This window comes from Rosa chinensis, chromosome 6, assembly GCF_002994745.2.
Source record: "Rosa chinensis cultivar Old Blush chromosome 6, RchiOBHm-V2, whole genome shotgun sequence".
Lineage (NCBI taxonomy): Eukaryota > Viridiplantae > Streptophyta > Magnoliopsida > Rosales > Rosaceae > Rosa > Rosa chinensis.
Genome location: NC_037093.1, coordinates 55883400 through 55896370, shown reverse-complemented (window position 1 = coordinate 55896370; position 12971 = coordinate 55883400). Strand labels below are relative to the sequence as shown.

General features: G+C 38.0%; 1 protein-coding gene across 2 annotated transcripts; it reads right to left on the bottom strand.

Annotated features, from left to right (window-relative positions):
* Positions 1-2934: 2934 nt before the first annotated feature.
* LOC112172373 (cysteine-tryptophan domain-containing zinc finger protein 3) lies at positions 2935-12477 on the bottom strand. Of its 2 annotated transcripts, XM_040509093.1 has the most exons (15): positions 11915-12477; positions 11141-11216; positions 10907-11037; positions 10404-10799; positions 9798-10310; positions 8935-9710; positions 8304-8764; positions 6714-8212; positions 6486-6634; positions 5676-5836; positions 5404-5564; positions 4318-5059; positions 4044-4189; positions 3872-3955; positions 2935-3163 (listed from the first exon to the last, which is right to left on the bottom strand). In XM_040509093.1, the coding sequence occupies exons 1-12, from the start codon at positions 12074-12076 to the stop codon at positions 4820-4822; spliced, it is 4725 nt and encodes a 1574-aa protein (XP_040365027.1). In that variant the 5' UTR covers positions 12077-12477; the 3' UTR covers positions 2935-3163; positions 3872-3955; positions 4044-4189; positions 4318-4819. The 2 variants fall into 2 exon arrangements, with proteins under 2 accessions (XP_040365027.1, XP_024165452.1); XM_024309684.2 differs by having other exon boundaries at positions 8935-10310.
* Positions 12478-12971: the final 494 nt, after the last annotated feature.

The following is a 12971-nucleotide window of genomic DNA, read 5'->3' as shown; positions in this document are numbered from 1 at the left end:
TTTTTTCTTCTGTTTATTCGATATTTGTGATATATTTCCAATAAAGTGGAGAATTTTAGGATATATCCCCAATAAAGTGAAGAAATATCTGTAAAAAAATGATTTTACACTTTATCTGTAAATATTTGTAAAAAATGATTTTACACTTTATTTGTAAATATCTGTAAAAAATTATTTTACACATTTCTTCACGATTTTACACTTTATCTGTAAATATCTGTAAAAAATGATTTTACCAAGATATTTCTTCACTTGATTGGGGATATATCCGAAAATTCTTCATTTTATCGGAGATATATCACAAATATCATAGACCAGCGAGTAGCTTTCAACCACCTAGAGTATCTTTTTGTTTTTATAAACCTATTATAACTTGTGGTGTATAGGTTGAAGACAACTTTTTTTTTTTTTTTTAAAAAGAGATTTTTTTTTTGTTAAAGTTTTTTTTTGTCTTGAAATGACCATTTTAATCCTCAACGTGGGTCCGATCGTCACAGTTATAGTAGAAATTGAACACGGCTGATTGAAATTGGAAAGTTTGGGGGGTAAAAATTCAAAATTGAGAATAGAGGGGGTGACATAATGACACCCCCAAACCTCAGGGGGGGGGGGTAAACTGAAATTAATCTTCCTATAGATTATTCAAAGTTAAGAAAAGTCAGAGATGAGATCCAAGGTAGAGAGTTTCTATTGGAACCTCCAAATCTGCTCAGCTGATCTCACTCTATTATGAATTATTAAATGACATATATAACCTACTATAAAATGACTATTAAGGACAATAATTATACCAAAAATATATTATATTTATTTTATGTAGACTTTCCAATTCAATAATATTAGATTGTATTCCTTATTATTTTTCTTATCTATTTTCATTTTCTAATTTCACTACATACTCATTAAAGCATTCATATATATATATTTAATAAGAATTAAAAATATGATTAAGATCATGTGACATAAAAATGTATGATATATATATTGAACGCATATTGGTGAGGGAAAACAAAATAAATCCTCTTATGATTTATGACCTAAATCTAAGTCAATCCATTATATTTACACACAAAAAAAATTAAATAATTAATCATGTGGTACAAAAAATACAGAAAAAAACAATAAACATTAAAAAAAAGAATGATTTTTTTTTTTTGAGAATAAAAACAAATGATTTCTTTTTGTTTTTGTTTTTTGCACAGCTAAAATAGAAATTAAAAAAAAAAACATAATAGTTCATGGCATTTTCTCATTGATTAGACATTAATTTTTGAAACTCAAGTTTGATTAAGAAATGTATATTTAGTTAAGATTTGTAGAGTGATTAAATCATTGAAATGACTAAATTTTGTATTTTAAAGATAATAATTTGTTTGCAAATTATATGAGTGAGGTTATTTGAGGAAGTTTAGTGAGGTTTAGTAAGTAAATTTAGTATTTGAAAATTTGATAAGAGGTGTAAAAAGCATAGAGGTCAAGTGAGTAAATTTGGAGGTTCCAATAGAAAAACTCTCCAAGGCAACATCAATTTTGAGAAGAAACAAACAATGATTGAGTCATTCTTTATGAAGGTCTCATAGTTGAATCACAAACACTATATATCCAGAAATTATTAATTAATGTATTATATGAGGTCTATATGAATTTTTTTAAATGTATTATCTTATAATTTTAGCAAATTATTACTTTAGCACGTTGTTCTCAAGTCAGGACAGGCAAAAAATATTATTTAATCGAGTTATTAATTTATCGAGGTTCTGCTATAAAAGAAATCAATGTCGGAATGCACAAAAATGGCTATGTTATACGATACAAAATTCTATATTGCACCTAATGTATTGATGTTCCTTGTGCGTAAACCTCTCTCGTCACTTATACAACGGCACTTTAGCCTCGCTTCTACTAATGTGGACACTAGCATGATCATGGGCATCTTTAGCCTCACTTGCATGGGTCAGGGAGTACTTGCATGGGCCGAGGCATTGTTGCCTCGCTTAGATAAAATGTAGTGAGTTTTTTTGGCAAATCTGTAGCAAATGTCAATTTCTTGGCTTCGGAAACCTGAGGTCAAGCAAATACCAAGTGTGGGCAAAACCAAGCAAACACCGCGTGGGCAAGTTCAAGCAAATACCCAAGTTATTGGAAGCGAACACCAAGAGTCTGCTAGATCAAGCGAACACCAAAATTCCGCGAAATCAAGCAAACACCAAATGTGGGCAAGTTCAACTAAACACCAAGTTATGCGAAGCAATAATCAAGTATCCGCAAGATCAAGCAAACACCAAGTGTGGGCAAGTTCAACCAAACACCAAGTGTGTGCAACGGTACAAAGTCAAGCAAACACGACGTATAAGAGCGCAATGCCTTTTAAACACCAAGCGTGGGAGCTTAGCCTCACCAGGCTGAAGGAAGAAGAAAAACAAAATAATGGATGGGGGGATGGGGAGGAATGAATCGAAGAGATGTAGGGCTCAATCTCTGTGAATCATGACAGCTAGGCCACTCTACTACTTAATAATATCACATCGCGCATTTAAGTCGTCTACAGAGGATTTTGCCCGGAAGCCAGGTAGAAGAAAATTGTAGTTACTCTATAGGTGTCCGTTTATGTTGAACATCATCTGTTATCTGCTTGAAAACAAGACAACAGGCCAAAGAAGGAAAGATGAAAGCTCAGAAATTCAAGTGGGGTGGAGTAGAAGAAAATTATTGTCGACGAATATCGAGTACTGGGGAGAAAAATATGATACACCTTAGTCCTGCGGGTAATACCAAACCCCTCTCAAATTTGTATTTGAAACCTCTAAATGGCACGCATCCCCTGCTATTTATTTCAAGTTTTTATTTTTATACATAACATAATTCTCATCAAAAGACATTTCCAAACTTTCAGGAACTGGCTAAACAATAGTAATAGTCCCAATAAGTCAAGGATGGAAATGAAGAGGTAACTTTATTGATATGCTCCGTTAATCACTGGAGATGAATTTTATTGATACATCCAGTGGCCAATTCAGCTAATTAAACTTTATTATCTAAACCTAAATAAATGTTATTGCTATGGGTAAATTATACTATACACTAACATCAGAGAAAAATCCAAACAAGAATATCACATTAAATTCAGTACTACCTATAGCTGTAAGTGCCCCAGTCGCTCAACCTGCAAGCAGAGCATGCTCAGTTAGTAAACTACCAATCAAACTGCTAAATCCTAATTAAAACATGTCGAGCACTTTCATAGCTTAAAGATAACTACGTAATATTAACGGGCAAAATGATAACATTTTCTTGTGAAAGACTAGAGATTAGTTAGAAGGCAATACTCGGGATACAATTTGGCAGACATAACAAATCGTATGGTACAGAAATTCCATCATGGGCTGCTTACTTTCTACACAAGATTAAGAAGAAACCTTCCGAATAAAGCATATACTATTTGCTCCTCAAGTTCAATTACAAAGATTACTCTAGTATGTTCATCTGCCTTGTGCATGTTTGTTTTACTCCTTACAAAGCCCTGTCATTGACCATTAGTAATTGGACTCCCACAATATTTATCCTAAATATTTAATTTTAAAGTTGCATCATGCTTGATATTTGTGCTTTTCCTTCAACATTCAAGTTCTCCCATCTATGGCTCTTCCCTTGGGATGAACAGAAATTAACAAAAAGCCCATTATTATTATCTCTTGGGGAAAGAAGAAGTATATGGCAGAACATGTATCTTTCAATTTTATATCACAGGAATTCTCTAATTTGACTATTTGAGAGACACCATTACAATGTCAATAGAAGATCAGTTGAATGCAACATTTTCACCAAGTTCAAAAGTCAATGAATTAAACACTGAAAATCGTTAAAACTCTACCTGTGAGATCTGAAGGAAGGACCTGAAAAATATCCACCTTTCCTTCTCTTCACACAGATGGTCTTTTATATACAATAGTTGCCACTGGCAAGAGAAAGAATGAAAAGAAAGTTAGAGATGGATGGACAGTAAAAACAATGAAGCAAATTTTCACTGCTACAGCTACACAAACCTTTGAGGTAAGAAAAGCAGAACCCCAGCACTGGGCTACATGGATAGCACTGATGATAATTTGTCTCATATATACAGTTTTCTGATTCAGTCTCTATTACGGCAGCAAGGTTAATTGTCCCAATTACAACAAAGTGAAGAAGCAACCTGTGCATGTAACATGTACCAAAATCAAACACAGGATTTTTTTTTTTTTTTTTTTGTGGGGGGTGGGGGGAACAGAAGGAAAATGATGAGGGGAAAAATAAAGAAAATCTAATAGAAAGACAGCATACCTGCAACTTCCATTTTTTCAGCTATCTTTACACAGTGCCAGTATGGTAATGATCAGACATTTCGTGCATATGCTGGCAGAGTTGCAATGCAGATAACAGATTGTCAAGATAAGTACTGTCTGAGGAAAAGAAAGCCCCAATGATTTAGAACCTATGGTTCTCATCGTTATATACAACTATTATATCTTCCTTCACATTCTTCATATCCACCTTTTGAATGCTGCTCTGAATCCCTTCAGAAAAGCCTTACTTAGTGATGGCTCAAAATCCTCGAAATGACTATTGGTTATTGAGATCTGATGATCTGCTTGGGACCCATCTGGTGATGGAAAATAGATCTAGGATCACATCGAATAAATTGAATAAGAGATCCTCAGTATATATGAACAGAAACAACTTTAGTGACAACCAGATCCCCCAGTAGAAGTTCCAAGCTGTTCAGCAGAAATATCCAGGTCACCCCTTCACCGCATGAGACCCAAGGATTAACCAATAGACATCTTCATAGATTAGAATCATCCCCACCACCGTCTGGACTCTTCTGACGGCTATTGCCAATGGCTTCCATTGCAAGCCGTACCAAACGTAGTAATCCCTCTACATCTTGGAAGTTAAAGTCAAGAGCCCTTTTAATGGAAGAGATGCATTCAGAATACTTAGCTTCTCCCATTTTTGTATCAGCAGCTGCAAAAGCAACACGTGATTTCTTTGATGCGTCCATTGCATGATGTACATCTAGTGTCTGCAATTCATCAATTTTGAATACATAATTTATTCAGTCATCATCCCATAAAAGCATTGCTAGCGAATCTGTGTAAGAGAGAAAGACAGAGGAAGATTTTTTTTGGTTTGGAGGCGTGTCACAAAATAGAAGCAGTGGTTGGGCCCCAAATATAAGGAATGACAAATTAAAAGTTTCAGAGAGAGAGGGGGCAAGGTTTTTCTTTTGGTTTGGAGGCGTGTTACAAAATAGAAGCAGTGCTCGGGTCCCAAATATAAGAACAAATTAAAAGTTCCAGAGAGAGAGGGCAAGGTTTTTCTTTTGGTTTGGAGGCGTGTTACAAAATAGAAGCAGTGACTACTCACAAATTTCAGCATGCGCACAAAATTGGGACGATTTCGAGCAGCAATTACATGGTTTCCAGCAACTTGGGGTGAGCTAACACCCTTGGGTAAGGCAACCTTGTCTACTGCTGAGGGATTGTTCAAGTTATCAACATCAGAGGCAGAGGAAGATGGAGATTCACCTGATAGAAAATCAATGAAAAAGGCAAATAAGAAGTGATTAGCAAAAACGGTTATTGAGAGCCTTGCGCTTCTGTAACACCAAAGTAGCAAAAATTAAACATTTAATTTACCAGGAGGACCCATATGTAAAGCTGTTTGTAACTCATGTCGATCTCTGCCTGCATTGGAATGCGATGAGTATATCACCTTCAGATAAGCCACCTCCAAGCATTTGAAGGCTAAAGCAGCAGAAGCCATGTCTTTGGATTTTTCATATTCATGAGCACAAAACCTATAGATATTTTAAGTTAGAAAGGAGAAGCAGAGGGGGAAAAAGTGACAGAAGCTCCAGAATCAAAATCGAATTAACATCCACCAAAAATGCATTTAAAGAAACAATATGAATATCTACTATGAGCCTATCCCTAATGAAAAAGATGGCAGAAGGCAGATAGATTTACATAGTATGGTATAAAAGCATACAGCGCATGCAAAGAAAGATGAGTCAGCTTCACCAAGCATGAAAGTCACAAAACTACTCCCAAGTTTTTCTTTTTTCAATTGAATTACGTACTCCCCCTAGTCTAAAGTACCAAGCCTTGCCCAGTACACTCTGTCATCTCCCCTCCCCTCCCCAAACCAAATGGCCCTCACAACTACACAAGAGAAACACAAAATACAGGCTAAAATGACTCCTAAAGATTTTGAAAAGGCCCCTCCCACACTGATTTGGGATCCAACACCACACCAGCATTCCATGAATGGCAGCAGGGTCTCACATGCAAGGTTGAAGGGAATATTAATTTGAGGATATGAATCAGTACAGCATGACTCAATTCAGGAATGTTAGGAAAAGAAAAACAATTGGGAGATAAAAAATGACGGTCTCACATAAACCGGTGCATGTCTAGGAGTGTTAATACAGCTCAATTTTGACTTACTGGCATAGTGCCGCAGTGCTTCTATAAATTTGCATGGACTCATTTTGCTTGCCACTGTCAATGTTGGGAGATTCCAAGAGAGATGCAGCGTGAAGAAATTTGAGGACCGCCTGGAAGTAAAGCCCTGTACTATCATTTGACTGAGAGTTCTGCAAAGATCAACATTAAAATTAATTATGGCAGAAAGAAGCAGCAACATCAAGTCATGATAATATGATAGGTTAAAACCTTGAGACGATCAGCAAGGTGTTTCATATCTTTAGCTTCTTTTAAAACAGTGATATAAGCCGGGGTGGAAGAATCCCTTCTAGCTGGACTAGGGGCATCAAGATCCCTGCCCCTGTGCCCATTCTGTGCACGATGTCTTGAACTAGTATGCTGAGTTCCATTCTGAGTATCAGCCTTTCTGGTCTGTACTTGCACCTTGACCACATCATTACCTTCAGAGCCATCTACTTGTAATATATCTGCTCCATTACCTTTGTGAGAGCCAGAAACTGGTCGGGGACAACGAGTCATCATCTCATTTTGAGCTCCTCCAGAGGGTGGCAAGGGTAGTGACTTCCCCCTTGTTGAGCCTGTATCCACTCGATCAGTTCTTTCAGAAGGGATCCTCTTTGAAGACCTTTCACTATCAGAATCGGGCTGCTTCTTTGGAGTAGAAATCGTGTCTTTTGGGTAAATAGCATCTACTCTAACATCTTGGCCATCACGACCCCCAAAATTAGACTGGCTCTCCCTTTTACTACTCTCATTCAAAGACTTTCCCGGCAAATCTTTCTTACTGACATATTTGTTCTCAGTTTCACCATATTTGTTCACCTTCTCCTGCAATTTGTTCCCCTTCTCAGACCTACGATAAGCCCCGGAGGAAACTTTTTCCTTCCTTGCTGTCCCAGATCGATCAATCATGCCGTCATCTTCACCATCTGAGCATCTCCGTGGGCTACGTAATGCAAAACGACCAGTGTCTTGTGACTCATCCTTTGCCCCAAGTACTAATTCATGCTTATCAGGATTTAAGATTCTCATAGGTGATGATGAAACAGATTCTACAGGTGAACCTTTAATTTCTTGAAAGCTGGATTTGGTCTTTTGAGAACCAGAAACTTTAGAAGAGCTTGAAGTGGCAGCCACAAAAACCTGAACAGATCCCAAATCTTTTTTCAAAGATTCCATCCCATTCTGACTCCGTTGAGTTGGTCTGCTGCTTATATCTTTTCCACGTTGTTGCTTCTTTGAATGGCTGCTCTTCTTGTCTGTTCTACCACTGCCTTTGCTTGCACTGGACTCTTTTCCCTCAGATTTAGATACCCTCGCCTTCTTTTCCTTCCTACAGTCATTCTCACTAAACTCCTCCTTCACTACAATGGAACGATCTGGAAGGGAACCCATATGAATTTCAGGATATTCCTTCAATTTTCTCTTTTTTGTTCTATCTCTAGAAACATTACCCATGTCTACGGATCCATTGTCTCTACAAACTTCATCTTTTACTTTGGTAAGAGTAGCAGCCTCTATCCTATCCTTAATTCGATCTTTTCCTGCTTCAGTAGTCAGAAAACCACTACTTGAGCTAGGACCAATCTCACCGTCTGGTCCGTGGTTATCTGATGCCCATTCTTCATCAGTCATACGCCTACCATTGCTCTTGATTTTCTTGGGTGGTCTAGAAGTATCTGGATCAAAGTCCCTTCTGCTCTTAATCTTTAAATTGTTGGGAGGGCCTGTTTTGCATGTTTATCAAAGAGTATCTAAGAATAAGCAGATCAAGGAAATTTTAAAAGCACAAACAAATCCATGCATCAAATAAAATACCTCCATCATAAGAGGAACCTAAAACTTTTTGCTTCTCTTTGTACTTGTGCTTCCGTTTCTCCACTGCCAAGTCACTGGAATTGCTCAGCGGCTGAAGATTAGGCTCATTCAGAGGTGAAGATTGGTTAACATCATTCAAGCTTTTACTCTTCAGTGATGCCTGTATGTTCTTCTTCATAGAGTTTGGCAGCAGAAGAGAACCATCTTTATCACTTGCCTTTGACAATTCTTTCAATCCATTTTTTTTCTTCCCGCTGCCAGGCATGGCATGCAAACCAAAATTTTGGGGGTTCTGATCAGGGTGCCGAAAATCAGCTTGTGCAACGCCTTCCATAAAGCCACCAGGATTATTGGGAAGATTATTTTGACTGCCAAGGGCAGGAACTTGGTACTGTGCAATTAGAGCTTTTGTCTTGTCTGTTGTTTCCTCCTCTGTTACACTACACCGGTTCATCCCAGGCCTGCATTTGAATCAAGAGATCAGCTTCACATAAAGAAAGAAAGATTGAAACTACTAGCCACCGAATTTTATAACTAACATACATCAATGTACCACTCTAGGGGTATGATTGATATACCATGTAATAGAATGAACATATGATAGGTAGCGAATGCCTAGAAAGGAACTTACAGCCAATTAAGCATGCTACATAGCCACTTTTCTGGTAAGTTGTCGGGGGTTGTACCATGCGGAAGAAGCCGCCATTTTAGACACTTGTCACACTGCACCCAATAGTCTTCCATTAATGCAGGAGCCCCAGTTGCAGGAGCTGCATCAGAAATGGGTCCGTTTCCAGGGCGTTGAGCTATATTTGAAGCTGTTACAGGATGTGAATCAACTATCTTTCCATTTGGTTTCTCTCTTGATGAAATGTTAACTGCAGATGTGCTTTTTGCAACAGCATCAGGCTCCTTAAGCTTATCTTCAGAAGGTAATTGCAATGAATCAGTTTGGTTCTCTTCTTCTTCATCCCCAAAGAAATCTCTATATGTATCCCTGCTTTTATCAAGATCCTTTCTGAAGTTTTCAGATTCACTATTGGATGTAAGCTTGTTCACATGAGCACTCTTCACTTTGGGCACTGAAGAAGAACCAACCCTGGAGCTTTCTTTTGGAAAGTCTGTAACCAGGGTCCTTGGAATTTCTTTTGATTTCCATTTTTCGCCAAGTAAGGGCTGCTCCTTCCCAGAAAGTAATCTCACATCATCTACCTCATGGGCTATACCCTTCTGACTCACCCTTTGCTTTGAGTGGTCCACAACTTCAGTACTTAAAGATTTCCTCCCTTTAGATACATTTGAGTCGGCTTTTACTGATTCATTACCTCTCTCTCCTTTGTGATGGCCATCTTTCTTTAAATGTACCGAAACATTATTGTTAGAACTTACTTTTCTGTCTCCCTGAATCTTTCCAGCCAAACTGGCTTTTCGCTTTTCAACCCAGTTTTGCTCTTGATTGAATGTTGGCTCCATAGGCTCATCTTCTCCCTGAACCTTTCCAGCCAAACTGGCTTTTCGCTTTTCAACCCAGTTTTGCTCTTGATTGAATGTTGGCTCTATAGGCTCATCTTCTGGTTGACAAGGGAAGCCTTTATCCCTTCCAGCATTCTTATCTGCTTCTTTACTCTTTTTCACATCATTGACAGAAGAGTATGAATTGGATAGAAGTGGGAGCTTCAAGGTTTTAGAAACAAGCTCCTCACAAGCAAATGTATCAACATCTTGGTCCTTGTTTGCCAGAAGCCCAATTCCATCCTTATTGATCCCACTCTTTGATTCTGCTGAAAAATCATTTCTTTCAACTGATTTAGTTTTCCTTGCCCCAGACATTTTTCCACCACCCTCCCTGGTATTTGCTCCATTCATTAGGAACCCAGATCTTTCCAAACCATCCCTTGGAAGAGATCCAACTTCTTTTGCAACCTTATCCTTTTCAGTTAAATAAATTAGATCCTCAGGAAGAGGTGACAAAAGCATACCCTCATACACCGGACAGGATGTCATAATCTGCTCCAGACCGTCATCCAAAAGAATATTTCAGTTAATGCACATTATGTTCAAATAAGATGAACAACTAAAAATTGCAGGAAGATGATTCACCTGGAGAATACTAGTGGGAGATTCAAATGGGGCATCTTGAGGTCCATGAGATATTCCTTCACTATCTGAAGAATCATCTAGTGAGGAAGATGGTGTACCGTCAAGGCCAAGCCCACTGTAGATATCATTTTTTCGTGTCGACAAGTTATCTGAGCCCACCCTAAGCCGTACCTTGAGAGTTTTCTGGTCCGATAGTTTAATAGGTCTCTTTGTTGCGGATTCCTGTTCAGGAGGATACTGGTCAGCTTGATTATATGAAACACTCACATCTTGTTTGACTGGAATGTTTGCTGATGGTGCCTTCGGTGCAACGAGTGAAATGGAACTGGCAGAAGCAGTTCCAAGTCCAACAGACTGAGATACAGCATAACAACTAGAATTGTTACGATGGCCACCCTGTGGGGTAATACAAACAAATGCCCTCAAGTAAACAAAATATTCAGAAATATATATAAAGGAATGGAAATAACAAATAGGAACTACCATCCTCATTAAGTTGATACCTCAAGTTTTAAACTGTTGGGAGATTTGGGTAAGCCATAATTCTGACTTTTTGCTGGAGTCCTCGGATGAGACCACACTGGAGACCGCTGATAGCTAGGTAAAAATGAGCCATACCCACCAAACTTTGCCCCTGTTACAGTGAAAATATGACAGTTCATTATTACAGAGAATAAACTCCAATTAATGCATCGTTTAAACATAATAGAACATACAATTCCATTTTCTTGACTTACCTAGATTCTCTGCAGACACCACCCCACCTTCAAAATCTTTCTGAAAGTGCCCCAAAACATCCTGAATTTTATCATCCTAATGCCAAGCAGAGCAAACATGTAGTTAATTACAAAGCTCATTAAAAAGACAGGAAGTGATAACAATGGCCAGAACAATCTGTAGTACTTCCATAACAGTTCTGGGTGAGATTTAGGCATCTTTTAAGATTTGAGATAATACATAGTTCAGCTATCTACTATTAATACCCTAAAACAATAACACATCAGGAACCTACCACCATTCCCAATTTCAGATTCAGAAAGTTTAATGCAGAGCACTTTCGGTCATATCATAGATAATTTCAACATTCGAATTGTGCAATCCCACAAAACTCACAACTACATAAGAGGCGCTACAAACCCATAATACTGGAGTCACATTACTATGCCGCCATAAACTTTTACCATAACCAGTCACTTGTGCGTAAACATTTCCATAAACCACCTCCAGTAACAGTTTCATACCCCTCTCAATAACAAGTCAAAGGCGAATACTAAATCCAATCACACACTTGAGTGCCCTTTTTAAGCTTTCAAATTACAAACATTTAGAATCCAGAATTCAATCAAAGGCCTGAGCTTGGATCTAAGACCAGCAATTACAAGTCAACCCCAGAACTTGAAAACCAAAATTCAATATTCGCAGCTAACAAAGACTACTACATCAATATTCACATAAATTCTGTAAACGATTATATCTATATATCTACATAGAGAGAGTTATATAAAGCTTACGATGTAGGCGAGAGCGACGTCGGGGTCGATATTGGGATCGTATTCATTGATTTGAGAAGAACACGCCTCGCCTTCTTCAAGCTCGGAATCGTCCATCTCTCTCCCAGCTCCGAACCCTAACCCTAGCCCCTTCCTCGCATCCCTACTCCCCACAGAAATCATCCACAACCCAACCCAACCTACCTGCTTGTCTCTCAATTAAAAACCCAAAGCTCCCTCCGATCCATTTACACCGGAAATTCCCCCGATCAGTCAAGTTCAGATTCCGATCACGCCGCCGCCGAATCAATCTCCCCCCACCTCAATTCAGAACCCCACCACCTCAATTGCTCCCAAAAATCACGAAAACAAAAAATCAAAATCGAAGTGAATAGTTTTGTGAAAACCGCGAACAATTACGCGGGGTTTTTATTTTTTATTTTGGGACAAAAGTTTCAGAGAAATTTGTGTGTTGCTTTGAAATTGATTGAGTAGGAGTCTCTCCTTCTCTCTCTCTCTCTCTCTCTCTCTGGTTTTTGGTGTTTACAGCAGCTTGTTTTTTTATTTTTTTTATTTTATTTTCCTTTCTGTTCAAGCAAAATATTAAAATATTAGTTATTTATAATTTAGGTGTCCAAATGAGATTAGGAGGAAGGAGCAGGGATCTTACCAGACAGAGATGAGACTGTAGATGTGGGATTCACCGTTTTCGGTTATGTGGTCACGTATTTTATTGTATTTCTATTTTCGCCCCTTCCTTGCTCTGCTCTCTTTGTAGAAATGGATTTTGTCCGAAAGGAGGAAGAAATTTGCTGCATCAGATGCTCTGCGACGCGTGCGGTCACTCGCTTGAGTCGGAGACACTCAAATTAAGAAATTGTATATGATATACATACATGATTGGAGTGTTTTTTCTTAGTGTCACAATAACAAAGTGATCCATGTGTACTGTGATAAGTTTTTTTTTTTTGTTTTCCCCTTCGTTTGTAAGCCGCGATTGAGACTTAAAATCTTATCTAACATTGAATCTAATATATATTATTGGCATCATTGGAATTTCATACCAATAATATATATT

Coding starts and splice junctions, on each gene's coding strand:
- LOC112172373 (XM_024309684.2), bottom strand. CDS start 12,076: ATGATTTCTGTGGGGAGTAGGGATGCGAGGAAGGGGCTAGGGTTAGGG. Junction 11,217..11,914: donor ACGTCGCTCTCGCCTACATC/GTAAGCTTTATA, acceptor GCTTGGCATTAG/GATGATAAAATTCAGGATGT. Junction 10,800..10,906: donor CCAACAGTTTAAAACTTGAG/GTATCAACTTAA, acceptor ATTACCCCACAG/GGTGGCCATCGTAACAATTC.